Below are 27,956 nucleotides of genomic sequence, written 5' to 3' on the forward strand. Positions count from 1 at the left end.
TAGCCATTTACTGTCAAGCAAACACCCCACCAAAATTGCATCTAGATCAATACTGCTTAATAATAATGACAGCAACAGCAACAACAATAAGACAGAGATTTGCTTAAAGAACCTGAGCAATAAAGATTTTGCCTTTCACACATTTATAGCATTGGCCCTCATCTTTTATTTTGGGAACAGATAGATAGACAGGAGTGCACAACAATGGGTGTTCCCAGGTGGACATGGGGAAGTTCAGTGGGTCTCAGAAGATCACTGCAATGAAGTTGCTCATCAACAATACACAGATATCAGTGGGCTGGTCTATATTGTGGAGGGATAAAGTAGGGTGCAAATGGCACTGGAGGGGGACTGAAAGAAGGATGCACCCACCTGGATGTAAATATTTAATTCAAGGCAAAGCTGAGGGTGAAAGTTCACCATGTTGAAAAGGTATTGGGTTGCATCCAATGGTAGTTCTACTCAGAGAAGACCAACAGTACAGGGATAGCTAGCTAAGGTTCATTTATCTCAGTGGATCTACTCTAAGTAGGACTTGGTTGGATACAACCCTTTGACAAACCCTTTGCAATTCCTTGTCCATTCTGAAGAAGCAAGGAAGGCCTACTGAGCAGGGATGAGTTGGCATGGGCAACATGCTGCTAGCTCCGAAACATCAGAGGAACACACAGAGAGATCCAGAGGCAAGTGAGAAAATGCTGATGGTGACAGGGTTGAGTCCTACGTTGACAAATGTGAATGGAAATAAGAGCCATAAAGAAAGATGGTGCATGATAGAGACAATGGTTTGTGACCAATGCTAGGCCAACTCAGTGTAGGCCCACTGAAGTTAATAGACAAAACGAACTTAGGTTCATTCATTTCAGTGGGTCTACTCTGAGCAGAACTTAGCTGGATGCAACCCAAATGTCCAGAGTGTGCTGTGTACAGTGCGGTAGGGTCAGCCAGATGGAGATAATTGCCGCATATACTGAAATTCAGGGAAATGAGAAGCTTAAGTTAGCCAAATAAACCATGCAATGGAACTGACTAAAGAACATGGCCACCTTCATTTCCCTTGGGTGTCCAATCAAGGCCTTGTGGGAGGCACTTAGAGACTGGATGGATTTGGAATGGAGTCAGCAATAAACTGCTTCTAAGATTGATGGGCTCCCAAAACCTTTCCCTGGACCACAACAATTAGTGTCTTTTTCTAAGATGACCATTGCTAATTTATTCATTGTGGGATAATGATAGGTTATACCAGGAGTTTGACTTTGCTACTGGTTGCTGAACATAGGACTGAAATCCAGTTCTAGAGTGCAACCGGCAATTTTAGGGCACCAGCATGAAACGGTTTAGGGGTCATGGGCAAATATATGTCAGATTGCTACACAGCTGGATTAGCAAAGACATGGGCGTTTTCCAGCTTTAGATCTATGGATACTTTCTCTTCCTAATGTGTTGCCATTTCCCCCTCCATCAAAGCAACAAGAGTGTTAATTTTATCACGACCCCGTTTAGAAAAATACGAGGACCTGAGCTCGGAAGGCACCAAAAAGCCATTTCAATGGAATTTGAAAACCAAGATGGTATTTCACTCAAATCATTCTCCCTTCCTAATGAGTCGTTTTACCTCCCACAAGCCTCCTTTTCAGGGGAGGGATAACCTAGATGGATACAGCTTCACTGTTTGGTTGGGGTGGTGGTGGTTATAGAACATAGCTCCGGGGCCAGTCATATAGTCACCTTCACCCATGATTCCATACCTGCTTCCATACCAGCTCCTGATTTCATTTCCGTACCTGTTTGAAAATAAAGCAAGTGTCTACAGCCTTGCCAAATCCCAACTGTGCAGTTATTTCTATTTAAAACTTTTGCCAGTTTCTTCTTTTTAAATCATACGATGTATATGGGAGTTCCTCACCCACCAATTCCAAGGGCAGCTGCTCAGGGGTGTTTAAAGTTCTCCATTGCAATGTAGCCACTGGAGGCCGGGCAAGTTTCTAGCCAAGAGAGTTTCATATATGTCCTTTGGTGGAAATCACTGTGGGGACTTGGCAGCGTAGTCTGGCACCGAGGATTGCCCCTCTTCAGAGCCCCATGTTGAAAACAAACAAAGGACTCCCTGCACATGGAATGTTAGCATATCAGGGGGAAGTGTTTTTAACCCAGCCTTCTCCCTGACTCACTTGCCTTCTGCCTTCAGTCATGCTTTTTAAACACAGGGGCATATCTAAACATGCATTGCCCCTCTTGCATTCTCAAAAGGTACAGTCCTGGCTGGTCTGTACCATATGCTTTTATCTGGATGATTGGATTGACTATTAGAGAGGCATTTGTCTACTCACTTATCGGTTCAGTCATTAAAAATCAATGTTGATATTGTGTTAATTTTCAGTGATGCGGCACTTGCAGGTTTTCATCCCAGGATTAATTTCCCCCCTTTTCCAGCAGAGCTCCTCTGCAATGGAGAGCCCTACTCTGCTGGCGGGCACTTGGCAGTCACCCTTTTCTTTATGAGGCACCCGGAACAATGACCCTGAGTCAAACGGTCTTTAATTGTGCTTTTCTGCATTGTGATCGGCCGAGAACCCCGTGTAGAGCTGTTTGGCGGGAGCCACTCCCTCCACAACACAGAAACATCTGCTAACCCAGACACATTTCTGTACTTAGGCAGGAGGCAGGAAAACAAACCAGGGAGTTGATCTGCCCTGGATAGAACCCAAGGCTAATTTTAAGAAGTTCATTTAGTTCCAATTTAATTTGGATGGCAGCCTTGCCTGTAAATCAGAGCTTGATGAGAGCAATCTACCTGTCTGCCCTAGCATTTAATGGAGAAGGATGCAACTGGAGGGCCTCCAGATGCAGGTCCAGCCTTCCCTCTGGGACTCTCCCAGCCTCTACGCCCTTTTGAGGAGGGGAACATAACCAGGGCTTTAGTCAAAGGGACTGTGCTTTGGGGAAATGTTGGTTACGCTCACACTAAATAGGCTTCATTTGCCCCTAGGGACATCAACCAAAGTCTGATTGGCTATACAGGGTCGTGATGTTATCACATCCAGTACATGATCCCTGATTGCTTGGGATCACTTGAGAGGGGGATGAAATGCAGGGAGGGAATGGCCACAAAAGCAGCAGCAAAGTGGGAGAAAGTGACTGCAAATAGTAGTGAACATTCATGAAAAAGACAGGATAAGGTATGTCCCAAACAACTGTTTTCAAGCCAAAAAGCAAAGCCCTAAATCATAACCCCAATGCCCTGAAGCCCTTCTATGTGAAACCATTTCTGCCCTTGTTAGAGGGAGGTCCTCTCATTTTCAGTGGTTAAAGCTTACTGTTGGGTGACTCAGCTTAACGCTTTAATAAGCAGCTAATGTGGGTACTCATTAAAGCAGCTATGCTAAGAATGACATCCCATCACTATGACATGCTCATGACAGCACAAAACAATGGGATGCAATGGCAGCAACTTGGAATTTCCCAGTCATTTTACTCTTCATTCGGCTTCTGCTGAACTAGTTCCTCCCACTCTGCTCCATTTTTCTGGCATGACAGCATTAAACCTTGCAGCCGTCCCTTCCCAGACACTGGTTACAGATCTGAGCTTGGACTGTAACTGTGTAATGTGCCAAAGGACAGATGAATTAACATGGCTTGGGTTTACTTTTTTCTTTTCATTTTTTGCAACAGGAGACATTAGGCTGGGTGAAATACTTTAAAGGCTTGTTTACTTCCAACCAAAATAACCTTTCAGGGCTGAAGGGAGAATGGGTTTTCCCCTTTCCCCCAGTGCTACTGCTGAATTTGGGAGAAAGTAATTTTAAAAAAGGAGTAATAGACAATAACAGCTGAGAGGTGAAGATAGCCAACTTGTTCACAAATTGCACAAAGTGCAGTGGTTGCTGCACACCATGCATTTCCTTCCTTCAACTGCTCCCTCATTCAGATATCGCATTCCTGATCCTCCAGATGATTGTGGTTGAGAATGAGAGACTGTAATGAGCGCTCCTTCCTCTCTTTTCTCCAAAACACTTCCTCGTTTCCTCAAACCTTAGTTTGCCACGTTGTCCTTACCAGCAAACTGTGGCTTGCGTGATCTGTGCAAACTTTGTTTGAATGGGATTGCACAAACCACAGTTTGGCAGGTACAGTTTGAGGAAATGCTCTACCAAGCCAAGTGAGGGAGGCAGGGAGTCCTCAGATCTGCCACTTGTTCCTTGGTTTGGAGAACTGGCAGCAGGATATCTGTAACGCAGTCTTGTGTCTGCATATATAACTAGAGGTGGAAGAGCTCTGCCTAGTTGTGATTGCTTGTGTTGCTGCCAGTCCAAACAAGCTATTGCATGGGGAGCCAACATGGTGCCTTCCAGATGTTATTGGATCCAAACTCCCATAAAGCCTCATATAGCGTAGTCAAGGGTGATGGAGGTTGTAGTCCAACATCTGGAAGGCACTATGTTATTGTTATTGACCCTAGACAATCCTCAATTGAAGGTGTACCCACTGCAGACCACAAGTTAGCAGCTTCAAAGCCCAGGTAATTTCTTTTCAATCAAAGAAAGGGTGGCTTGTCTGGAAAAAACCCCCAATGCACATACTCAGGAAGTGATTGTTTCAGTGTTGTGGAGGTGCTAACCACAAACTGCAGGGTTTAGGGACAAGCCAATGCAGCAGGGGATTCAAAATTAAGCTAATCCTGGTTAAGTTTCTAAGACTGGTACCTTTGCTTCAGAAAGGAAGCAGCAGAAATAAACTTGGATTGAGGTTAACACCACTTAGAGTTGTGCAACATTTTCAAATGGTGCGAGGATCAGAGAAGGTTTCTCATGTTGCTGCTCTTCAGGAAAGTGCCTCACTGCTTTACGTAAGCACTCATACCCTCCTTACCATTCTTTTCTGTCTCTCTCTAAGGCCTCTGCCTGATAGATCTCAGCTGCACTGGAGTTGCTTTCATACCTGCTTCCTATGCCACTCCTGTAATGTCTGAAGGTCAAGTTCGCACGAGAAGACCACATCATGTGGTTCCTTGTCCTTACCCAGCTATAAGTCCAAGCCACACTGGTCTTACATCTTATTTGATATCTACACACCTTCCAACCCCTTCTCTCCATTTCAGCAAGAGGCTCTTTCCCTTCCAAACACAAATGACATGATAGCAGTTCCCACCTTGTTCTTTCAGGCGTATGATCTCGGTGTCTGAACCAAAACTGTTCCAGGCAGTGCAGTTGTAAATGGTCTGGAAGTCAGCCCGCACAATGTTGCTGATGGTTAATGTGGAGATTACGCCTTCATCCGTGCTGACGGTCTCTACAGTGTAACGCCCTGAAGTACCTGACTCCAGGACATTCTCCTTCCAGGACCAGGCCTGCGCATCAAAGCAAGCTGGGATTAGCCATCCTCGGTAGTGTTCTCCCGTGCTAGAAATTATTTATCAAGTTTTCGCCTTTTACTAACAAATAGGAACATAGAAATCTGATATGCAAAGTGATTTCGGGGTGGGTTCTGGCATGCTTTGTGAGCAGTTTTATACTTATCCACATCAGTATGTTCATACGCAAAGGTGAGAGATGAAGACTCTTTCCTGGTTGCCCCACTGAGGGAGGGGTGGTAAGTGGTGACCTGGGGAAGGAGCCCTCTCAGTGGTGGCTCCTCAGCTATAGACTTGTCTACTGCCTACCACGTTATTTTTCTTGTACACACAAACACACACACATTCCCAGGCTGGGAAAAAATAGCCCTGAATCTGCAGTGATTTTATTTATTTATTATCCGCTGGATCAGGCCAAAGGCTTATTCAGTCTGGCACTCTGCTCTTGCAGTGGCCATCCAGTTGCCCATGAGAAGGCTGCGAGCAGATCCTGAGTTCAACAGAACTTGCCCCACTTGTGATTCACACCAACTGGTATTTAAAGGCATACTGCCTCCAGCAGTGAAGAATATAGCCACCTTGGATAGTAACCATTGGAAAATAACAAAATTAAAAAATAATAATCCCCCGCCCCCTAAGATATAGCAGTGAGAGTGAGAACACAGAATACTGGTAACCTAAAGAGTATTAGAAAATCATTAAAAACACGAATGAGTAATATGAGAATTTAACAAAAACATAATTAGTAACACAGACAATTATTAGAAATAAATTATTAGAAATTAACCTAAGTTATTCCCCTCCCTTTAAAAAAGGCAAATCAGAAGCAACCCTTACTGCAGCTAAAAAAGGGAAGCATATGTTTGTAAATATGCATTGCTTTTTATGCTGGTTTTATCTGCTGTTTTATTTATTTGTTTACTTGTTTTCGTACATTTATACTCTAACTTCCACCATGGAACCCAAGGCAGCATACATAGAGTGCTCAGGTGGTCACGCAGGCAGGCGCTGCCCAGACCCAGACCTGTGTAGCTTCAGCAAGAAGGTGGCCTCCTGTGCCTTCAGATGTTGTTGAACTACAGTTCCCATCAGCCTCACCCAGCATGGCCAATGGTCAAGGAAGATGGAATCTGCAGTCCCACGAGACCTTGGCTACCCTTGTTCTAGAGCACCATTCATCCTCATGAAGTTGTACAAGCTAAAACCAAAAAAGCCAAATAGGAGGTTTGGGTTTCAGTTCCCCAAGGTGCCAAACAATCCTCCAAGAAGTGGAAGATGCCTTCCACATTATCCCTTACCTTATAATTTTCTGCTGGATGAAGCTCACAAATGCAGGAAGTCCAGTGTTGGAACCTTCCTGGCTGAAGAGTGACCTTCTGCAACATGGCACCCTCTAGGGGCTGTTGAACACCATCTCCCACCATTCCTGACCATTGGCTTTGCTGGCCGAGGCTGATGGGAGTTGCGGTCCAGCACATGCCCTTTGATTTGTGCTTTGATTATGCTGTTTTAATATAATGCAACATAAGCTGTCCTAAACAATTTCTTTTGAAGGGCGGAATATAAATGAATGATTCATTTCCCTTGGGCTCTGGCTGCTATTTACGTTGCTCAGGGAGGTGCCTACTTACAATTCGGTCTGGTGGGGGCGTGCTGCGGATGAAGCATTTGATCTGGCCTTTCTCCCCATGAAGAGCGTGCTGCGTCTGGGTGCTGGAGATTATAGGTGGTCCTGTGGAAAGGGCAGAAACAGAGGAAAACGGGGAGTGACATAGTGCTGCATTCTTCCACCCCCCCCTCGCATACACAGGATAGAGCTCACAATCCCATACAGACAGGAACATGGGGAGCTGCCTTCTTCTGAGTCTGACCATTGTTCCATTTTGCTCAGCCTTGCCTACACTGACTGGCAGCAGCTCTCCAGGGTTTTGTAGCAGGGGACTCTCCCAGTTCTACCTGGAGATGTCAGAGATTGAACATGGGACATCCTGCTTGCAAAGCAGATGCTCAACCACGGAGACATAGACCATGCAACTGAGAGCAGCACAAAACTCCTCCCTGATGAGAGCTATAGGGCTACCTGTTGTTTAGGCTCTGCTGTTTGTAGTAGTGGGTGAGATTGCAGGGCTGGCCCTTGCTGAGCTAAACTGAGCTGGCTGTCTCTTGCAAATAAATTTGGATTCTACTACAGTGGTACCTCGGGTTACATACGCTTCAGGTTACATACGCTTCAGGTTACACACTCCGCTAATCCATAAATAGTGCTCCAGGTTAAGAACTTTGCTTCAGGATGAGAACAGAAATGGGGCTCCGGTAGCGCGGCGGCAGCAGGAGGTCCCATTAGCTAAAGTGGTGCTTCAGGTTAAGAACAGTTTCAGGTTAAGAACAGACCTCCGGAATGAATTAAGTACTTAACCCGAGGTACCACTGTACAGGACAACAAATTGATTCTTCTTCTCATTCTTATTATTTCCCTTGGACAAGTGCCTTTTGGATTTTGCTTGCCTCGGGCTGCACGAGATCCCAGGAAGGGGTCTATAAGGCTGCATACACACCATACATTTAAAGCATAAGGCTTCTCTTTAAAACCAAAACCATGGGAATTGTAGTTTACCACTCACAGAGCTACAGTTCCCAGCACACTTAACAAATGAGAGTTCCAACGATTATTGGGGGAAGTCATGTGCTTTAAATGTATGGTGTGTATGCAGCCTAAGAATCTTCCCCTTCTCCCTTCAAAGCGTAACTAAGGCTCAAATTGACAGGTGATTTCCTGGGAGCCAGAAGAGGGTGCTCCTGCACAATGCAAGCGGATCCTTCCACCCAAGCTACAGCTCAGGCTAAAAAGACTGCAAAAGATTACCGCTTCCCCAACCCAGTTCTGATCCAGCATCTTTTGATTTTTTTGTGTGCTATTCGGCTTCTTTGCAGCGGCGGTCTATCTCTGATACATGCCATGTGGCTGTGTTAATATTTCTATGACTAATTAATCTCATTAAAGGATCAACACTACTCCTCAGGATATTTCTCCTGCCTCCATTCTTAACACCCAACCACAGAATTTTAGTTTAGCAATCAGTTGCATGTTTTCTGCTCCCAGGGGAGGAAGGGAAAAAAACAAGATTTTCAGCCCCAGGCAGGAATGCTACTTTCATACAAGTTTTCTGATGTAAATTTCCTGAAGTTTCAAATATCACACTCACCCACCTGGCATGTTGCATGTTGATGTGGTTTTCCAGTACAGTGGTACCTCAGGTTAAGTACTTAATTCGTTCTGGAGGTCCGTTCTTAACCTGAAACTGTTCTTAACCTGAAGCACCACTTTAGCTAATGGGGCCTCCTCCTGCTGCTGCGTCGCCGAAGCACAATTTCTGTTCTCATCCTGAAGCAAAGTTCTTAACCCAAGGTACTATTTCTGGGTTAGCGGAGTGTGTAACCTGAAGCGTATGTAACCCAAGGTACCACTGTATACTGCCAATCCAGCCCACTCACTGGAAAAGGGCTAGCCTGCCTGGGCATGTTGCAAGAAGGGATGAATGAATCTGTCCCTTTTGGTTCTCCCAGTTTCTCCTTCTTCCAATAGTAAATTTGGTTCTTCACATTTGTGAGCAATTTGTGATTATTATTATTTTTTAATCCCCATAAAATTCTTCAACATTTTTGTGCAAATTTCTTCTTATAAGTACATTTTTTTTATACAATCTATTATTTGCTAGCAATTTCTCTTAATGTGATGCAATTTTGTACGCCACTTTCACTGGTATCTTCATTGGCATGCTGACTTTCCCCTGCTCGCTTTCCCTGATCTGTGAATTTTGTTTGGTTGCATGCAGAGAACTGCACCGCAAAATTCGGACCAGTGCAAATTTTGAAGGCCGGCTGGGGATTCAGTTCTATTGTTTTGGGAAAGTGGGAATTTGATAAGTTAGGCCTTAAATGTGAATTGAATCAAATTTATCTCTCATCCCAAGCTGCAAGGGACGTTACCTTGGAGACTGGGAAGCTATTGTTGCAAGAGGAGAAGGAAGGGGTGGGGGGGAGAGGAGTCTTCCAAAAGTGGGAAAGAGGTGACAAGGGAAAGAACTAAGACCACCTCCCCAACCCCTTTATAAAAGCATGTCAAGGGAAGGAATAGGACTACACTATTCTGCCTTGTCAGACCCCCCTGCCCTGGAGCACTCTGTCCAGTTTAAGGATACTGACAAGCTGGAATGTGTGAGGAAGAGGGTGACCAAGATGATTAAGGGCAGGCATAGGCAAACTCGGCCCTCCAGATGTTTTGGGACTACAATTCCCATCATCCCTGACGATTGGTCTTGTTAGCTATGGATCATGGGAGTTGTAGTCTGAAAACATTTAGAGGGCCGAGTTTGCCTATGCCTGATCAAGGGTCTGGCAATCAAGCCTTATGAGAACAGTGGAGGGACTTTAGCCTGGAGAAGAGAAGAATGAGGGATTATCCCCACTTCCTCTTGTGCCACTGCTTTCCGCTGGAGAAAACTGCTCTTTAGCGCTCAGTTGGGGCAAACAGCAATTCAAGTTATTTTGACCACCTGGACTCGTGCTTTGTAGGCATGCCACAAGCGGAAGCATGAACAATCCCTGAGAGGTCATACGATAGCCACCTTCAAATATCTGAAAGTCTGTCACAAGCTTAGAATTGCAGAGTTGGGAGGGATCCCAAGGCTCATCTAGTCCAACCCCCTACAAAGGGGGAATGCTTGTTTTCTGCTGTTCCGGAAGGAAGGACGCAAACCACTATATTCAAATTACAGGAAACGAGATTCTGACCAAACGTTAGAATTTTCTGGTAGCAAGAGCTGTTTGACAGTGGAAAGCTGGTGGGTTCTACTGAAGTCTTTTAAACAGAAGCTGCCTGGCTATTTGTTCGGGATTCTTTTGTTGATGGATCTCAGCCAAAACTCTCTGCTACCGGCTACTTAGTCTGTGTAGTCCAGGATGACGACTCAGGAACATAAGTTGCTGAACAGTAACTTGATTTGTATTTGCTTTTATTATATACAGAGTATAGCACAGCTTTTGTACAAGTTACTATACACACAGACTCGATTCAAACTCTACACTCCAACTCCAAACTCCTGTGTCATGCTGCTTATAAGGGAAAACTTTTAGCCAATCGCCACCTGTTGCTAGGCTTCCCTATCTCCAAGCAGACTTTCTCACGTACCCTAGCTTTACTTGGCATCTTGCCAACTCACTAATTGTCCACTTCAAAGCTGCAGTTTCTCACAAACCTCAACATCTTTAGCTGTGAATTCAGCACTGCAGGCGGTTAGACTAGATGACCCTTGGGTTTCCTTCTAACTCTACAATGCTGATTTTGTGTCCCCTTTTTTTGGTATAAAAATGACCACGGAGAGAGATTTCTGTGGGGATGGGGGTGGCAACAGCACAAGTTTTGCCCATGTTTTGTCATGCCCCTACCACTAGGTTAAAAAGGAGAAAGTTGCAGGATTTTCATCCGGCTGATATCTAAAAAAATAATAATGTTCTAGAGAGTGTCTGAGAACAGAAAAGGGATTAGGAATCAAAGAAGGATGCGAATCAGACCCTTGGCCCCTTGAGACAGCATTATCCAGATTCTGGGGGGAAGACCATTTTCAACCTGCGAGCCACCTTCCCTTCTGGGCAAATTCCTGGGGACCATGTGCTGGTGGTGGGCAGGGCCAGAGGCAAAAATGGGTGGAGCAACAAATGTGAATTTCACCTTTATACAGTAGGCTAGGTTCTGCACACACTGCCACTCCCTCCTGTGTCCTCCACCTGAGAAGAGGTCTTCTCAGAGTTCAAGGACACATTCTAGCCAGCAGAATGATTTAAGGAGGGCTTGGAGCAGGGCAGGTGAGGGGTGCAGCCTATGGGATGTTGGGAGTTTTGGCGAGCTGCATTTGACCCCCCTGAGCACCTCCATATTTAATCTAGGTGAAAAGGCTCTCCAGGGTTTCAGATGGGAGTCCTAATGACCATTTCTGGAGATGTCAGCTGTGGAACCTGGGATCTTCCTGTGTACAAACTCTGCCACTGAGATGCAGGCCCCTCCCTGTTAAGGGGAGCAAAGAGCAAACAGAGTAAGGAGAACCGGGTGCCTTCAATTTTGGTGGTTGAAAATATGTGGCTTATAGAAGCAGTGGGGAAGCTGTGGATCTCCAGATTTTGTTGTACTGCATCCCTACTATTGCCCCTGACCATTGGCTGCACAGGCTTAGTCCAGCATCACCTGGAGGGCTGCAAGGGCTGCATCCTTGGCTTAAAGGGATAGGACAAATGAAACATGTATGTTCCTACTCCAGTGCAATCTTTGCATGCACATATTCTCCTCTCCCACCAGTGCTTCTGCCATACAAACCCTTCCACTCTGTTCCTCTGCGGACAGCCAATGTGGGGGAGAAGGTAGAGTGCTGGACTAGGACTGGGGTGTATGTGTGCCCCAGGTTCAAATCTCCACCTGGCCCTGAAGCTCTCATGAAGCCAGTCACTATCTGCCAGCTTAGCCTACCTCACAGGGTTGTGGTGAGGATAAATAGGTGTTGGAGAACCATGTACACTGCTGAGAGCTCATTGGAGGAAAGGCGGGCTGCAAGCAAATTAAATGAATGAAAAGCAGCATGCTGAGGGGTCCGAGGAAACATAGCTGGCAGTAATTCACCTGAAGGAACTCTGCGGAACAAATGAGATGAGAAAAAAACCACCAGTCAGGCAGCCTGAGTGCAATTATGTGCCCCCAGTAACTCTTGGCGCATGTGTGAATGCACGTGGAGGGAGTATAGGTTGCCTCTGATGGAGAAACTAATTGTTGGAACATTTGTGCATTGAAACCTCAGCTTCTCTCATCCCAGGAGCGAATCGGCTGGGAGCTATCTCTGAAGGAAGGAAGGGGGAAATCCAGGAAGGAAATCATTTCAGGGGAACAACAAAATAGCTGGAGACATAATTGCTGTCTATTAGCCCCCTTCATTAAAATAGATTTGCATTTGCATGAGTGGCTGTGAGGAAGGAACGGAAAACAATGCGCTAACAACCCAAACTGTGTGTGTGTGTGTGTGTGTGTGTGTGTGCGCGCGCGCTGTATTTGGGAGGGCAAAGGCGGTTTGCTTGCTGGTATGAGGAATGAAACAAGGGGGCTGTGCACACCGTAGCATGTCTCTCTATCTGCCCCCACTTTCTTCAATCTAATGTTCTACACAATTGTTTCATGCTAAACTGAGTGGGAAACAGACCTGGCTGACAGCCTAACATCCCTGCATGCCTAATACACTTGAAGGACTGGTGCAGCAGGGAATTACCAAGGTAAACATTTGTGTTGTGTGCCTCATTCATAATGAGGAGCGTTGGTCACAGAGCAAGAATGAAGTGCAAAGGGAAGCTGGCATGAGTGTGTGTGGCACACTCGCCTTGATGCTTAAATGTTTAGGTCCTGCCCCTTAATCTTAAATGTCGGGGGGCTGCTGTGGTATATGAAGTGGGGGGAAGCCTTCTGCATGCAGTTAGAGGTGTTCCCACTCTCTATTTATTATGTCACGCAGCTGAGGGCTAAGAGTGCTGGCAACAGTAGGAAAATGGCTCAATCCGAAGCTCTGCTTTCCTTCCAGAATCAGGGTGGGAACCTTCCTTGCTAACCAAAGCTGCAAACCTGAGTTGTATTCCTAACAGTGGTGACTGTTGCTCATTGGGACTGCAAGGGCAGAAGGCAGGAGGACGCAGTGGCGTAGCGTGGGGGGTGCAGGGGGCCCCGGCCGCACTGGGCACAACTTCTGGGGGTTAGGGTTAGGGGGCGCAAATCCACGGGTTAGGGGGCGCAAATCCACGGGTTAGGGGGTGCAAATTACTTGCCTTGCCCCGGGTGCTGACAACCCACGCTACGCCACTGGGAGGACCAGCAGTAGGTGGCACCAGAGCTAATGACAAGAAGAGCCAGCTAATTCTTGCTTTGTCCCTCTCCTCCCTGCTGAGTTCTACAAAAGGTGATGCTAAGGTTAAAGAGGAGGAAGCTGGTTGGCCTGGTCTTGTTGTCAGAAAGAAGGTAGACAGGTAAGGTTGGTGGGGAAATGCCCCCTTTGGCCTTCACTGATACCATCCTGGACTGCACCCTTGTTTCTGAAGCCTGTATTTTATGCAGTGATAAAACCTCATGCAATTCATCAGTCCTAAAGAATCAGACCATCTTTGGGATGTGCTGTCAGGGGCCCGATAAGAGTGAAAGAGCTCTTCATGCCAGGTCACAGGAATTTCAGCTGTATGGTGAGCATCTTCATAATCAAAGGAAGGGATTCAATCCCACCCACACCCTGCTAACAAAGTAGATTTTAAATAGCACCAAAACAAATGGATTTGGGATGATTATATCGCCCCAGGAGTTCAGCATCTGTGAGGCTTATCACCATGATAACAGAATATGACATAAGAATGATTTCTGAGAAAATGAACAGCCCAGTGAGATAATAGACATTTTGCAATTCAGGACTGGAGTCTGATTCCTCAACAGGCAGTGTTGGCTAGCAAAGGATGCCACTCTCCCCACTTGCCAATTCTGTGCTGAGTATTTTGGCAGTGTTGCTATGGATATAAATGGTGGCCGTATCGGCAGCAACTGTTTTTTGAGCTGCTGTGTGGATAGTGTCATAATACAGCTCAGCCACAAGGTGGCACTGTTCTTAGTATGATTTGGGTGGGAACAAAAGTTCCCTGCTCAGTCTTGTTTAAGAGGCAGAGAGAGGAAAAGTTATTGTCTAGCTATTGTGTGTCTTTTAAGTCTTCCATGACAGCTTCGGTGCCAATTTATTTGTGCAGCCCCAGAGTCTCAAACAAAATGAAAGGCAGGTTTCTGGTTTCAGGGACTTTTTCTGGAATCAAAGGGAGGCTAGAAAGTTCCAGGGAGAATGGGCACCTGACTGAAAAACATATTTTCCTATGAAACAACTGTTAGCATCTTGAGGAAGGACATTCCTTTTCTTTAGTTGTTGTCATGCAGGAAAAAAATATGCCACATCGGCACAATCCATTTAAAGCACTATGATAGCACTTGAACAGCCATGGCTTCCTTCAAAGAATCCTGGGAACTGTAGTTTGTTAAGCTTGCTGAGAATTGTTAGGAGAATGGGGATCCCGGGATATCAATGCTTGAGATAAAAGGGCCAGCGGCAGCAAGGGGTTGTGAAGCAAGGTTTACAAATTAACTACTTCCCCATTGCCAACTTTGGTAACATAAGGAGTCTATCATGCATCTGGGGATATGGGCTGAGTAAGGAGACTGCAGCAGAAAGAGAATATCCAAGAACCGGAGACTGAAGCATGGATAGCTCAGCTGGGGTGCTGATAACGCCAAGGTTGAAGGTTCAATCCCTGTATGGGACAGCATTGATGACAACAACAACAACAACAACAACAACAACAACAACAACAACAATATATACCCCACCCTCCCCAGCCAAGACTGGGTTTCAGGGCAGCTAACATCTGATATAAAACAATTGATCAAAATACTACTTAAAAAACAAGATTAAAATGCAAGATTAAAACATTAAAATGCAGCCTCCTTTCAGTGGAAACTCAAACTTTTTTGGGGATAAAAATGTCAAGTCTTCACCAAGGCCAACTATCCAGACTGGTCCTACATGGGCCAGAAAAAAGCCAGGGAAGTCCCCAAATACGGTAGGTGTTCCATCACAGAAGGAGAAAGGAAAAAAGAAAGAGGGGGAGGGAATCAAATTGATTCCAAGCCAAAGGCCATGCAGAACAACTCTGTCTTACAGGTCTTGCGGAAAGAAATCAGATCCTGCTGGGCCCTGGTCTCATGAGACAGAGCGTTCCACCAGGCTGGAGCCAGTGTTGAAAAGGCCCTGGCTCTGGTTGAGGCTAGTCTGACTTCCTTAAGGCCCGGGACCTCTAGGGTGTTGCTATATATGGACCTTAAGGTCCTCCGTGGGGCATACCGGGAGAGGCGGTCCTCAGGGACCCTTCCAACTCTACAGTTCTATGATTCTCAAGCTTGCTGGAAATATCCAGGCTGCTGGACATAGAGGTAGCTTAAAATAAAGCTTAGGGCAGATAAATGAACATTGGTGGCAGGTGCCCATTGGAACTGGTAGGAGCAGAAGGGAGGGACAGCAACAGTAGATGCAGCCAGAGTCAGAGCCAGTGATAGGCAGAGCCAACTAACTGCAGTTTTGTCCCTGCCCTCCTCCCTGCTAAATTCCACACTGTAAAGAACATCATTTTTGCCTGCTGGATTCTTCCTTCTGTGCTACCAAGGCAGCCCCCAGCCCCAGGCACTAATCTGGTTTGCTTGGTGGTACAATCACAGTTCCTTTTGTTAACACCATTGTCTGGTTCTTGGGATTAAAAACAGGGAAAGAAGGATTCTGGATAGAGGGACTGCTTGACAAGATTAGCTGCAGCAAATTGGTTTGTGCTGTATCTTCCGTTCCAGGCAATCGGTCATTTATCCTTATTATTACATTGGTGAGGGCCCGGTGCCTGATAACATCGCCTCTGCACAATTGACAGGAATCTAGGTTTCTCTCTCTGTGCCTGTCCCCTCCTCCCCTTATCAGGGCAGGTGGGAGGCAGAAGAGAATCATTTTCTTCTCATATGCCAAGATGTATTTTATTTCCACCCAGGGAGAGGATTCTCCCACAAACAGCCAGATGGGTGATCCGAACTGATGGGGACAATAGCTGCAGATTAAATGCAGAAGGGGAAAACAAACAAACAAACAAAACCCAGGAATTATCTTGGGCATTCTTCAGATGACCTGTTGATAGAGCCATGGTTTGCTTGCACAAAATATATGTGGAAGTTACACTACATTCACTCTTCGTTGAACAGTCATTCTAGGTTGTTTGTGGGGAGGATACAGGATGATGGGTATTCATCTAGTTTTGCTTGCACAGTGGGTTATATGCCTTTCCAAAATATATTCGCTCATTTGCCCCCGTCCTTTTCAGTGCATTTCCCCTTCAGTTTCCTAACAAAATAGTGTAGGGGAAAAATAACTGGAATTTGCTGAACTAAGGCAACAGAGTGCTGCAATCCACTTTTAATTTCTGGTAGCTGCTTCAATTCTTCTCACAAAACACTGATAGTCGGCAGGTGGCCTAATACCAGGGGGATATAGCCCTGCTCAGAGGAGATCTACTGAAATTAATGGACATTACTATCTTAGTTCCATTAATTTCAGTGGGTCTTCTCTGAGTAAAACTTAGTAGAACACAACCCAAGGGTTTTCCCCTCAAACCAACAGTAGTGGGTGTAGCAATGGGTGGCACTCTTCGTATTCTTAGTGGGCTTCATTCCAGCTATGCAAAAGTCAGGTCTAGGGCTGGCTGAGAGACCGGAGGGTGGAGTTCCATTGCACAAGCACAGCTCTTCACATTGATGAAGCAAGCTAGTTAGATACTGCCCATGAAGCTGAAGTGTACCATTCCTCACAAGTCCCTCCTCTCATTTCCTCCTTTGCCACTTTCCACTACGTAGCAAGCAAAATCAAAACCTGGTGAGAAGCTGGGAGGCCACCATTTCCCGTCTTGCTGGCTTCAAACAGTGCTCCAGTAATTGACTCCTTTTACTCAGAAATTCCAGGAGGGGAGAGTGTGTGTGTGTGCACGCATAGCAAGGTTCTTTGTTTTCATCAAATGTATTGCTTTGCTTTCTGCAAGCTATTTGAATTGTAATTAAACTGCAGCAGCCAAGAGGGAAAAGGGGGACTGCAAGGGAAGGTGCTCTGAGCAGAAGGCAAGGGAGTGGTTGATTCCCCCCCCCCCCTCAATGGCCCTGCTGGGTTGCCCTTGGCTTCTCTCTTCTACATTATCTGCATTTAAAATTAAATGGTGCAAATGCCCAACGAATGAATATTAAATGGGGCTGCTTGAGGGAGAGGGTGCCTTCGAAAAGTCAAACAAAGTAAGCATAGATTCCCCCACTTTTATTCTTTCGTTCTTCGTATGTTCCTGGGAAGAGCTTTACTCTTTCTTTCCCACTGTCTGGCTCAAAGTCGGGGAGACTAGACAGAGAACCAAGAGACATGGATTCTAGACTCGGCTTTGCAGCACTCCAGAAAGGGGAGCAGGTACTGTGCCTACACCCAACAATGAAGTCAATTTTAAAGTTGTTTAACATTGTTATGGTGTCTGGCCTAGAAAACCTGGGAAGATGTCATGACTTTGAGAATGGAGTCTCCCCATAGGACAATAATCACCACATATTGTGGTCAAGAGCATAGAGGATTTGAACTCAGATGCGTAGGCACCAGCCTACTCTGTAGAGGGAATGTTAATATTCATGGCTCCACCCACTTTTGCCTCTGGCTCTACCCACCATGGGCATGTGGCCCTGGGAAGGTTGCCTTCCAAAGCAGTTATGCATACAAATGCATGGTGGAAGTACCCTTCCTCTACATCTCTACTCCAGCACTTTAAGGCAAAACTGCACACTATCTTGAGAAAGGCAGAGATAACAGGGAAAGAACAGTGGGTTGGAGAAGTGTGCAATCATAGGTGGGATTCAGCAACAGTAGGAAAGGGCACTTAAGAAGAGTCCTGCTGGAACAGCATCCTGCTGTCACAGTGGCCAATCAGATGCCTATGGGAATCCTGTATGAAGGACTTGAATGCAACAACACTCCCCTCACTTGTGCTTCCCAGCATACAGTCTCCAACACAGCCATTGTAGAGGTAGAATATAGCCAACCTTCCTACTGATTCTTCCCTGCAAATACCCTGGGCCTCCCATTTTTAAACCCATCAAAAAGGGTGTTAGACAAATGCATAGGGGTATATCAGGACCCTCCTTATTGTTATGAAGGGGCACTATTTTAGATATCTGCAAAACAGTTTGCTTTGGGGATTCATCTTGGGGAAGGGGATAGAAATAAAGGGAAGTGTTTTGCTTCTGAGACAATCACAGCTTTCTTAGGTAAAGGACCCCTGGACGGTTAAGTCCAGTCAAAGGTGACTGGGGTGTGGCGCTCATCTCGCTTCAGGCCGAAGGAGGTGGCATGCTTTCAAACTGCTAGGCTGGCCAGTGATTCAAATCCGCTTGACAGTGGTGAGCTCCCGTTGTCCTGTCCCATCTTCTGCCAACCTAGCAGTTCGAAAGCACACCAGTACAAGTAAATAAATAGGTACCACTGCGACGGGGAAGGTAAACGGTGTTTCTGTGTGCTCTGGTTTCCGTCACGGTGATCCATTGCACCAGAAGCAATTTAGTCATGCTGGCTGCATGACCCGAAAGCTGTCTTTGGACAATCGCCAGATTCCTCGGCCTGAAAGCAATATGAGCACTGCAACCCCATAGTCACCTTTGACTGGACTTAACCATCCAGGGATCTTTTACCTTTACCTTTACGTTTCTTAGCTACAGCATCTACCAATGGCTAATGTGGCACAAGGAAGAAATATGAAATCACAAGGTGATAATCCAGGCAAACTAGTTTTTTGGCCCAATACCTGCACTTCTGTAAACTGTTATTGAGAGAGAAGACCGATGACTAAAGTTAAAGAAGTGTAAAGATGGTTTAAGTTAAGTACCATTGACAGTCAGAGATACTTCCCGTTCTCCTGCACCCACACGTGGAACTACGGCTCGGCACACGTATTTCCCAGCATCCTCTTGGCGCACGTTCTTTAGCGTTAGTGTGTTCTCGTTGCTCAGGACCTGGAAAAGAAGAGAGTCAGTTTGCTCCACGTGTCAGTGGTCAAGTGAGAATGCCCACCTATCTCTCAATACACATTCTAGGAGGCAGTGAAGTTACCTCCACAGCTATGGAGCTACCTTACATTGGTCCATCTAGTTCATTTTTCCAAAACCTGGTACCCTCTGGATGTTGCTGGACTCTTAACTCCCACCAGTTCCATGGCCAATTGTCAGGGATGATGTGAGCTGTAGTCCAACATCTGGAGCTTGGACCAGGTTCGGGAAGCCCCATCAGAGTCTACTATGATGACAGCACCTCTTCTGGGTTTCAGACAGTCCTACCTGGAGATTGAACCTGTGATCTTTTGCATCCTTGCATGTGCTTTGCTCAACCACTAAGCTATGGTCCCATCCCAACAGGTAGATCAATAAGTGTTATATTCAATCAAGTGGAGTTGAAAGGTTCCTTTCCATTTAGAAGCTCATCTCAACTTTGAAATACACCAAACCACAGCTGCTAATAAATTGATTTGGGCATATGAAGGAGAACAGCAAACACTGGCAATATGTTTCAATGTTTAAACTATAGATTATATTTGGGAAGGCTTTGGGACATTTGGTGGCAAATACAGGTCTGGGAACTCTGGAAAGTGGCTGCAAAGTGGATGGATATATTCATTTGCTGGGGAGAATACAGTATGTGAGCAGGGAGTGCTGCATCCATAGCCCACCTGCTGCTTTCCCCTGAAACTCACTCCAGTCACCTTCCCACCACTTTACATAAGAAACATGGTTTGGAAACCCAGCTTGGGAAGGGTAAGTTGCAGGGGGGTGCAGTGAAAGGCCTAAACACCTCTCCCTGTGTGTCCTGCAAACTGCATTCCCCGTGGCTTCAAGGTGGAGAACTGGCATGCTGTGCTCTCACACCTATTGTGTTATTGTCTGTCATTTCACCCTGAATTTTGTGAATAGCATCATGAATGCATCTAAAAGATTCTACAGCAGTGCGGTTTTTCCTGTGAAATATCTGAAACAGGTATTGCTTTGGAGAACACAACCACACCATTCAAATGCAACATGTAAAACAGCCCTGAGTCAGGTAGACTGATGTGGGAGATGGACACTCTGAGATTTGCTTACTCTCTGCAGTCAGTCCTACCCTGGCAGAGATTTGCTGGCTCCCTGCCTCTTTGACCCTTCTGCAATCCACACTGCCAGGAACATGGCCCTCTTGCCCACATCGGTGCAATCAGCAGCTTTATTAAAGCTTCCTAAGTGCTGAATCAGGGAATTTTAATGCAAACCAGTCAGGAAAATCCAAGCTCCTGTGGTATTTAGAAATATGATGAGTCTAAAACAAATATGGCCTTTAAGAGTCAACTCTTTCTAATTGCCTGCAGAAACAGTTGAGGCTCGATGGCTAATTTTCCACATATACGAGAACTGTCAGGATCTATTGGCAGCTACAGCGGGCAGACATTAACTTTCAGTGTTGGGATTTACATATTGGGTGATGCTGCTCCTTCACCTTTCTGCACAGGGCAAAGCAGAGGCATCTGTCAACCTTCCCCTGCAGGAGTCTGGATGGTGTCCCAATAGGCCTGCTTCCTTTTGCCTTTCCAACATGTGCTTGCTATGTAAACACAAACCCACACGTTAGCGGTTGGCATTGCCGAGTGTCTGATCTTGCAGCCAATTCCTCTGCTCATTCTGGGAATTTACACTGATGCTTAGCAAACCACTTAATGCCCTTAGCAGTACTCAGAGATATTGCAAAGGCTGCTCATATCGGAACTATTGTGTTTGCAAAAGTATTGAAACTGAAAGAGTCTAGTTTTTTGTTTTGTTTTTAAAAGTGACAAATCTAGGGCTTTGCAAATGTCCCACTGCATTTTCCAGTGAAGCAGGGATTCAGGAACATCCATGTTGGTGATGGGGAGAAAGTAATTTGACACCTGGCTGTGGAGAGGTTGTTTAGGTAACTTTTGCTGAGTCAGACCATGAATCCATGTAGCCCAGTATTGTTGACACTGATTGGCAGGAGCTGTCCAGGGTTTCAGACAGTGGTCTGTCCCAGACCTACCTGAAACCTTTTGCATGCATGTGTATGTGTATGCATTTTGCATGCATCAGTATGTGCTCTGTCACTCAGCTATGACCCTTTACAGTTGTAAAGTGATCCAAAGATCCCACTCCCTCAATTTCACCCTGCTTTCCAAACTTCTTTAAGGGTAAAAGCCACATAAAGAGAACTGCATTGCAAAATTCAGAGAAAAGCCTTCAGCCGATGAATGGGGAATAAGATTGATGAGTGAAGAGGCTTTTTAAGGGGCCCCTGCCTACTACAGGGAGCAGCAAGACAGCATGAGAAGGAAATTGGGATGCTCTGCCTTGAGAGGAATTGAGCAGGCTGAGGATAAAGAATGGGGAGCAGGGCTATCTTTGGAGAACAGAGCCAGGACTGAAGCATGGACGTATAATTTCCTCAAGTGTGTTCAGGTGAGCTGATTATTCTCTCCGAACAGCATGGTTATTCTGCCTTCCCCTGGCAGAAATGGATCAGCACTAACGCCTTTTATCATTTCTGTGTAGGCTGTCATCTTGTCTAGAGCTATGTGGTCCTTGGAGTTGCACAGTGCAGTCATTTGTCAGCTAGAGGGAGCTAAAGGAAAGGCCATGAAGACAGCACAGCTGCCTTTCCAAGGCAAGTCATTTGTAACACCTCCCAACACCCGAAAAGACAGACTTCTAACTTGATTTGCTCAAGGCTGAGAAGGAGATGCTGAGCAGGATGTTTCAGAACCCAAAAGAAAGAAACGAGATAAGGGTCACGAAGAGGGGTGGTGGTTCCCTTTACCCAATGAATACTGAAAAGAAAAAAGATAAAATATGTGCACTTTTTTGCACAGGGAAGGTACCTTAGCTCTAACATTGAAAAGGGCATGAATTCTATGCTGTGGAGGCGATCTGAAGGAAAGCAACAGTAGAATAGTTCTTCAAAGGCTAAGCAACACTTGGAAGGTTCTGTTCAATCACTATCCAAGATGCCTAAGATATGAAGACCCAGCTCACTTATCAGACCAGATCAAGTGCTGTCCATGGTGCTAAGCGTAGAAGTGAGTTTTCGTCAGTTGCGGAGTGGCCCCAACATCACAGTGCCCAAAGCCAGGGAGTCCTTCCTGGCTTGTTAGTTTCAAAAGGGCTCTATCCTTCCTTCTGCAGCAGCAGAACACATGTCAAGTTATTGAAGTACAGCTGGGGTGAGTGACTACTAGTGATATCTATTATATTCTGAAGCTTACTTCCAGGTAAATGTACACAGGAATGCAGCACAATTCCTCCCAAGGGTCCTAGTCAAGAGGAGGGAATGGATGAGAAATGAATGGCTTGGGGGAACTGAAAGAAAGGAACAAAAGTTTGTAAAGTGAAGGACTCTGTTCACTGTCCCCACCAAACTGTTCTGGCTTCTGTTGGAGGCCTGATGCATTTGTTCCTGTAAAATAAGTCTGATTTTATGGTCCACAGCCCCACAAACCATTTGTAAATCAAGCTGCCCATAGCACAGGAGTGCATTTATCTCCACATTCCACTTTGGGATTACTGCATACCCAGATGAAGGCTGTAGAATGGATATGCCTGAATGAACCATGTATCTGAAGGTAACTCAGGCATTGTAAACAAGGGCTTTAGTTTTTTGTAAAACCTGCAAAGCTGAGTTCAACCTCATGAGTCCCCAATGCCTACTATTTAATATTATCTGTATTGGTTTTATATGTGCTCCTATTGTTTACCACTTCTGGCAGACAGATTTGTATGCTTGAGGAGACCCTGAATCATGGGTTCTGAATTCCTGATACTCCATAGGCACTCCTTCTTGTGCATGCATATTGTGTTCAAGGTGTTTGTTACACTATATCATGGGGTCAAAATAAACACAAACATAGAAGGTCTCTTGTTACCTGCTCTTTTAAGATCTGTTTGCCCACTCATTAATATTTAGGATGTAGATGGCCTTGTAGTATCATACTTTGAGCTCTCTTGCACCCCAATAAGTACATGTGACTTCTCTCCATTAAGGTGTAATGTGACTTTCACCTGCTCTAGTTACTCACAGCACTTTCACTGAAACAGATATACAGGTATAGATAGGATATTAGTAAGTGAATGTGAAAAGCCAAGTCCTGGGTTTTATCTCTAGCATGACTGGGCTGGTTCATACATGCATGCTAGACTCTTGATTTCTCAACACTTAGTTCTACTCTACACTTGATGATTAGTCACCAGTTTCTGTGAATTAACTCCTGTAAACCACTGCATAAGGGGATATTGATGAATGCTTTCTCTGCAGTATTCAGTGGAGGATGGTCAATTCAGGGTAATGAGGCACTGCCCCACCAACCTCAACTTGTCTTTTTACTTACAACTAATCAGGTAGTGGCTCCACCTACTGTTGGTCTCTCTGCCTCCCACCATGCTAGTCTCAATTAGCACCAATGACTACTGGTGATACAGCATCTGTGATGGACCATCCACACATGCAAGTTATCACTGCATGCTGAAGCTCCTAGGTGATGAATAGGTATGCACAGTCCTAGGAAACTGGATCCAGGACTGGGTTGATGCCAGGAGGCTATTTGCCCTTAAGCTTTAGCTGTGCAGTGCTCTGTAAGCAAGGACTGTTCACAAAAAGAGCCAAACGTGGAGGTGGTTTACAAAGTTCCACCTGTCACAAAGAGGCAAAGCGGTTGCCTTGGCCTTTGGTTAACCCAGATGCTGTTCATAATGGGAATCAATTCAACTTCTATTAGGGTTACTTTGCAAAGATCCCCTTTGAGCAGCAGAAATGTGGAAAGTGCTGTGACTGCCATGGAAACGTACCTTTCATTTTTTTTATTAGTCCAGTTACATAAATCAGCCTCCTTGACCTCGCTTGGCCTAAAATTTCCCCTCTTTTCTTTGAAAGTGCTGAGAACATTCACTGCCATCTCTGGACAGCCACCACTGCCTGCTGCCACCAGTGCAGTTTGCAACCGAGGAAGGTTGGCCCTTCCATTAGGCATGGCGAGGCAGGCACCTTGGGTGGCAGATGCTGGAGTGTAGGTTATGGTGGAGAGATGTTGAAGCCCAGTACTGTTTCTGCCAGATGGCTCCCTCACCTAGCTTGCTGCCCCTTAATGCAGTGGAGGACACCGCTCCACTGACAGTGTTGAATGCTAGCTCGATTAGCTTCCATATGTGGAATGAATGGAAGGGGCACCATCTTGACCATCTCAGGCAGTCCAGTGTAATTGGACTGTTGCTCTTATCTGGAAGTCCAAAATTGATCAAACATGTCCATACATTTGCCAGGCCCAGAACTCCAGGCAGTGACATAATGAACCTCTTCACTACACAGCAGCAGAATAGAAAGGGCAGGTGACTACACAGTTCTCAACACTAGGATAAGATCCGGGGTGGCCCATCCCATTTCACTGGAGCAGAATGAGAAAACTGTTGCCGCCCCAGCTGCTAAAGCCTTGTTGACTGGGGTTCTACGGTGGCAGTTTCTGGTGAGATCTCATGAGATTTTGCCAGAAGATGCTGCCATGCAAACCTGGTAGCAGGGTGGGGTCCCTGTGGGGGTGCTTCCCTGAAGGATTCTGCTGTCCAACGTGGCCGTTCTAGTTTGCCTCCTGGGTGGGCCAGCCCTGGTTGTGAACACTGGGATAGAATCACACAGAATGTGGAATTGACTACAGAACGTAAGTTTCCTCAGAATCCCAGCTGGTCTCTCCCCCCCCCCTTAGGCTACAACAATGACGCTCTGAGTTAACTGCCGGATGCAGCAGGCATGCCCAGTTTTGTATATTTCAAGGTGGGCCACAGATCGTTCACATGTTTGATCTATCTACCAGCTCAGCAACAGCTTGTTGTCCCTTCTGAACTGCAAATAACACTAATATTTGATCCTGCTGCTGTGGGAATCGCCAGCAGAAGGCAAGAGCAGCGAGGCTGAGAGCAAAGGATTAATCCAATAAACAAATCCAAGAGTCCACTCCATGACTTAGACTTTGCTACTACTCAATATTTACTTTCACAGGCTTTCCACAACCACTCAAAGAACCTCACATGGGATGTAGTGATATGGTACACAACTATCTCCTGTACTGCTCAGTCTTCTGGCATTATTATTATTATTATTATTATTATTATTATTATTATTAAGTCTGTAAAGTGCTACAAAATAGCCCCCTGACTTCCTGCTGCAGATTATCTCTTTGGAACAATGCATTACCTCGGTGTTCGTTACAACTACAGTGAAGAGCAGCCCATTATCCTTATCTCTGCCTTGTGGATGGGCAGGTGGGGGGAGGGCTGGTGATGAGGCAGGAGATTATCAAAGGCTAACCAAGTCTTAGGGATGAGCTCAGATTTAAATTATGATTCATGTTCATAGCTGCTACACTTTGTGAGACGAGCATGATATCTACAATGCACAGAGCACCCACCTGCCACAATACTCTAGTCAATAAAGGCAGAAAGAGAATGATGTCATGTGAGTTGACGCCACCATTTGTGCCTGCAAGAACCAGTATTGAGGAGAGGCTGTGCCTCAGTGGCAGAACACCTGCTTTTCATGCAGAAGGTCCCAGGTTCACTCCCTGACAGTTCCAGGTAGGACTGGAGGAGACACCTTCCTGAAACCCTGGACAGTAACTGCCAACCAGTGTAGCCAGAACTGAGATAGATGGACCAATGGTCTGACTCAGTAGAGAACCCCCTCCAAGCATCCCTTATATTCAAAATATTTACATTTACGATAATTTGCACTCTTGATGCTATTGGAGGTGGTCAAACTTGATCTTGCTTTCAATGCTGTTCACACCTCCAGTAGTTTCGGGGTGTTTATATGACTCCATTTCCTGTAACCTCCTGCTGAAATCCTGTGACCTTTCTTACCACAAATGTTATGGCGGCTTTTCTGTCCCACTTTTGCTGTGCCATAGCCTTTCCAGACAGCAATCCTAGGAAGTGTAGTTTATTAAGGGTGCTGGGAGTTGTTAAAAGGTAAAGGTAAAGGGACCAGTCGTGGCCGACTCGGGTTGCGGCACTCATCTCGCTTTATTGGCTGAGGGAGCCGGCGTACAGCTTCCGGGTCATGTGGCCAACATGACTAAGTCGCTTCTGGTGAACCAGAGCAGCACACGGAAATGCTGTTTACCTTCCTGCTGGAGTGGTACCTATTTATCTACTTGCACTTTGATGTGCTTTCAAAGTGCTAGGTTGGCAGGAGCAAGGACCGGGCAATGGGCGCTCACCCCATTGTGGGGATTCAAACCGCCAACCTTCTGATTGGCAAGTCCTAGGCTCTGTGGTTTAACCCACAGCACCAGGAGACCCCTATTCCCCTCCCAGAGCTACAATTCCCAGAGTTCCCTGTGAAGACGGATTGATTATTAAACCACTCAGAATTGTAGCACTGTGAGGGGAATGGGGTCCCTTTACAACTCTCATTTCCCTCAGCAAACTAGATTGTTTAAATTTATGTGAACCGCCCTGAAACCTCTGGATATAGGGTGGTATAATAATAATAATAATAATAATAATAATAATAATAATAATAATAATAATTGGTGTGATACTGCTTTAAATGTATAGTGCATGTGTGGTGGCACTAGGGAAGTATTGCAAAAAATTAAAATAAAAAATAAAGCAGAATGATGTCTGGACGACCCAATAAATCCATCACAACATTGTGTCAAGAACATGTTGCAGAATATAATAGCAAAAACGACACAACACAAAACACCAGTCTGGAGGGCACTTGGCACTCAGCCCTCAAACTTCCCATCAAATATTGAGCTGATTTTAAGCATCCTTACCACACCCGAGCCCCGCTTCATCCAGACGATGGTCAGCGACGGGTTTCCGATCCAAGCACAATTAAATACAGCGTCCGATCCAAGGTCAACAAGAAGGGACTGTGGTTCCGTCATCATGCGTGGCCCAACTATAATAAGAGATATGTCACAGAATAGGTATCTGCAAAATAGGACAGCAATGAACCTATTCTTCATAGCAGGTAAGGGGAGGAAAAGGTGATAAGGACCATGCAATCACTCAAGGAGAGACATAATGCATGAATTAGATCTCTCCCTTGTTGTGGCTTTAGATTCTTGACTAGAGGAAGAAATGGAGGCTTGAAACCTAATCCAGAGACATTTATTCCATCTCTTCCAAAGTAGCTTTGAACATATGAACACATGAACTTCACAAAAACAGAAATCATTCTGATAGGGTGACTAAGGTGTCACTTTCATAGTTCCGGAACTGTGGGTCCCTAGGAGTTATGAAAGAGTCTCAGGCTGTTGGCCTGAATGGCCATGGCAGTCTAGCTTGGAGCAGCCAACCTGCCACGTGGGCAGGTGGTACATGCTGGGCATGGTCTGTGGTACAAAGGCACTGCCAAGCTACAATTCTGCCTGCCTCTCCAGTGCTGCATTAGTTCTGTGCACTGGGTACTGGGTAGTCTTAGCAGACAAAATTGGATCAAAGCAGAGGGCAGGGGTAGAAAACCTCTGGCCCATGGGCCCCATTTGGCTCAGAAAGTTTGTTTCTCCTGCCCACCTGCCCCACACCTGACAGGATATGCCATGCAGGTGTGGGGAAAGTAGAGATGAGGCTAGATTGGCTTCCTCATGGGGAAAAAGCTTTGCAGTTCCTTGCTCAGCACTGACAAGCATAGGGCCAACCCCAAAGGCCTTGCACTGTGGCGCCCAAGCACCTGGCAACCAGTCAGCTGTCGTGAGCTTGGGATGTGCAGTGCCAAGGACTTTGACAGGTAGGCAGGACAACCTGATGTCAGATGATCGACAGGTAGGTTGTCCCATCCACCTATTGAAGCTAGACTGCAGGGGTGGGGACAGATGAGGATCTGGTGCATTGAGCCAAAAAGAGTCCCCACCCCAGATGTAG

At 45.8% G+C, this 27,956-nt stretch overlaps 1 protein-coding gene across 2 annotated transcripts in view; it reads right to left on the reverse strand.

Moving 5' to 3' along the window:
- The window catches only part of KIRREL3 (kirre like nephrin family adhesion molecule 3), a 761,495-nt gene that overhangs the window by 45,042 nt on the left and 688,497 nt on the right, over positions 1–27,956 (reverse strand). The window contains exons 10-14 of one of the 2 annotated variants that reach the window (XM_083713548.1): positions 26,864–26,991; positions 18,896–19,022; positions 6,982–7,082; positions 5,149–5,347; positions 1,749–1,784 (exon numbers count right to left, since the gene is read on the reverse strand). In XM_083713548.1, coding sequence (XP_083569674.1) covers positions 1,749–1,784; positions 5,149–5,347; positions 6,982–7,082; positions 18,896–19,022; positions 26,864–26,991 — 591 coding nt within the window. The remainder of the gene's footprint in view (positions 1–1,748; positions 1,785–5,148; positions 5,348–6,981; positions 7,083–18,895; positions 19,023–26,863; positions 26,992–27,956) is intronic. The other variant, XM_083713549.1, reaches the window with a different exon arrangement.

This window comes from Podarcis gaigeae, assembly GCF_964106915.1.
Source record: "Podarcis gaigeae genome assembly, chromosome: 15".
NCBI classification, from domain to species: Eukaryota; Metazoa; Chordata; class Lepidosauria; order Squamata; family Lacertidae; genus Podarcis; species Podarcis gaigeae.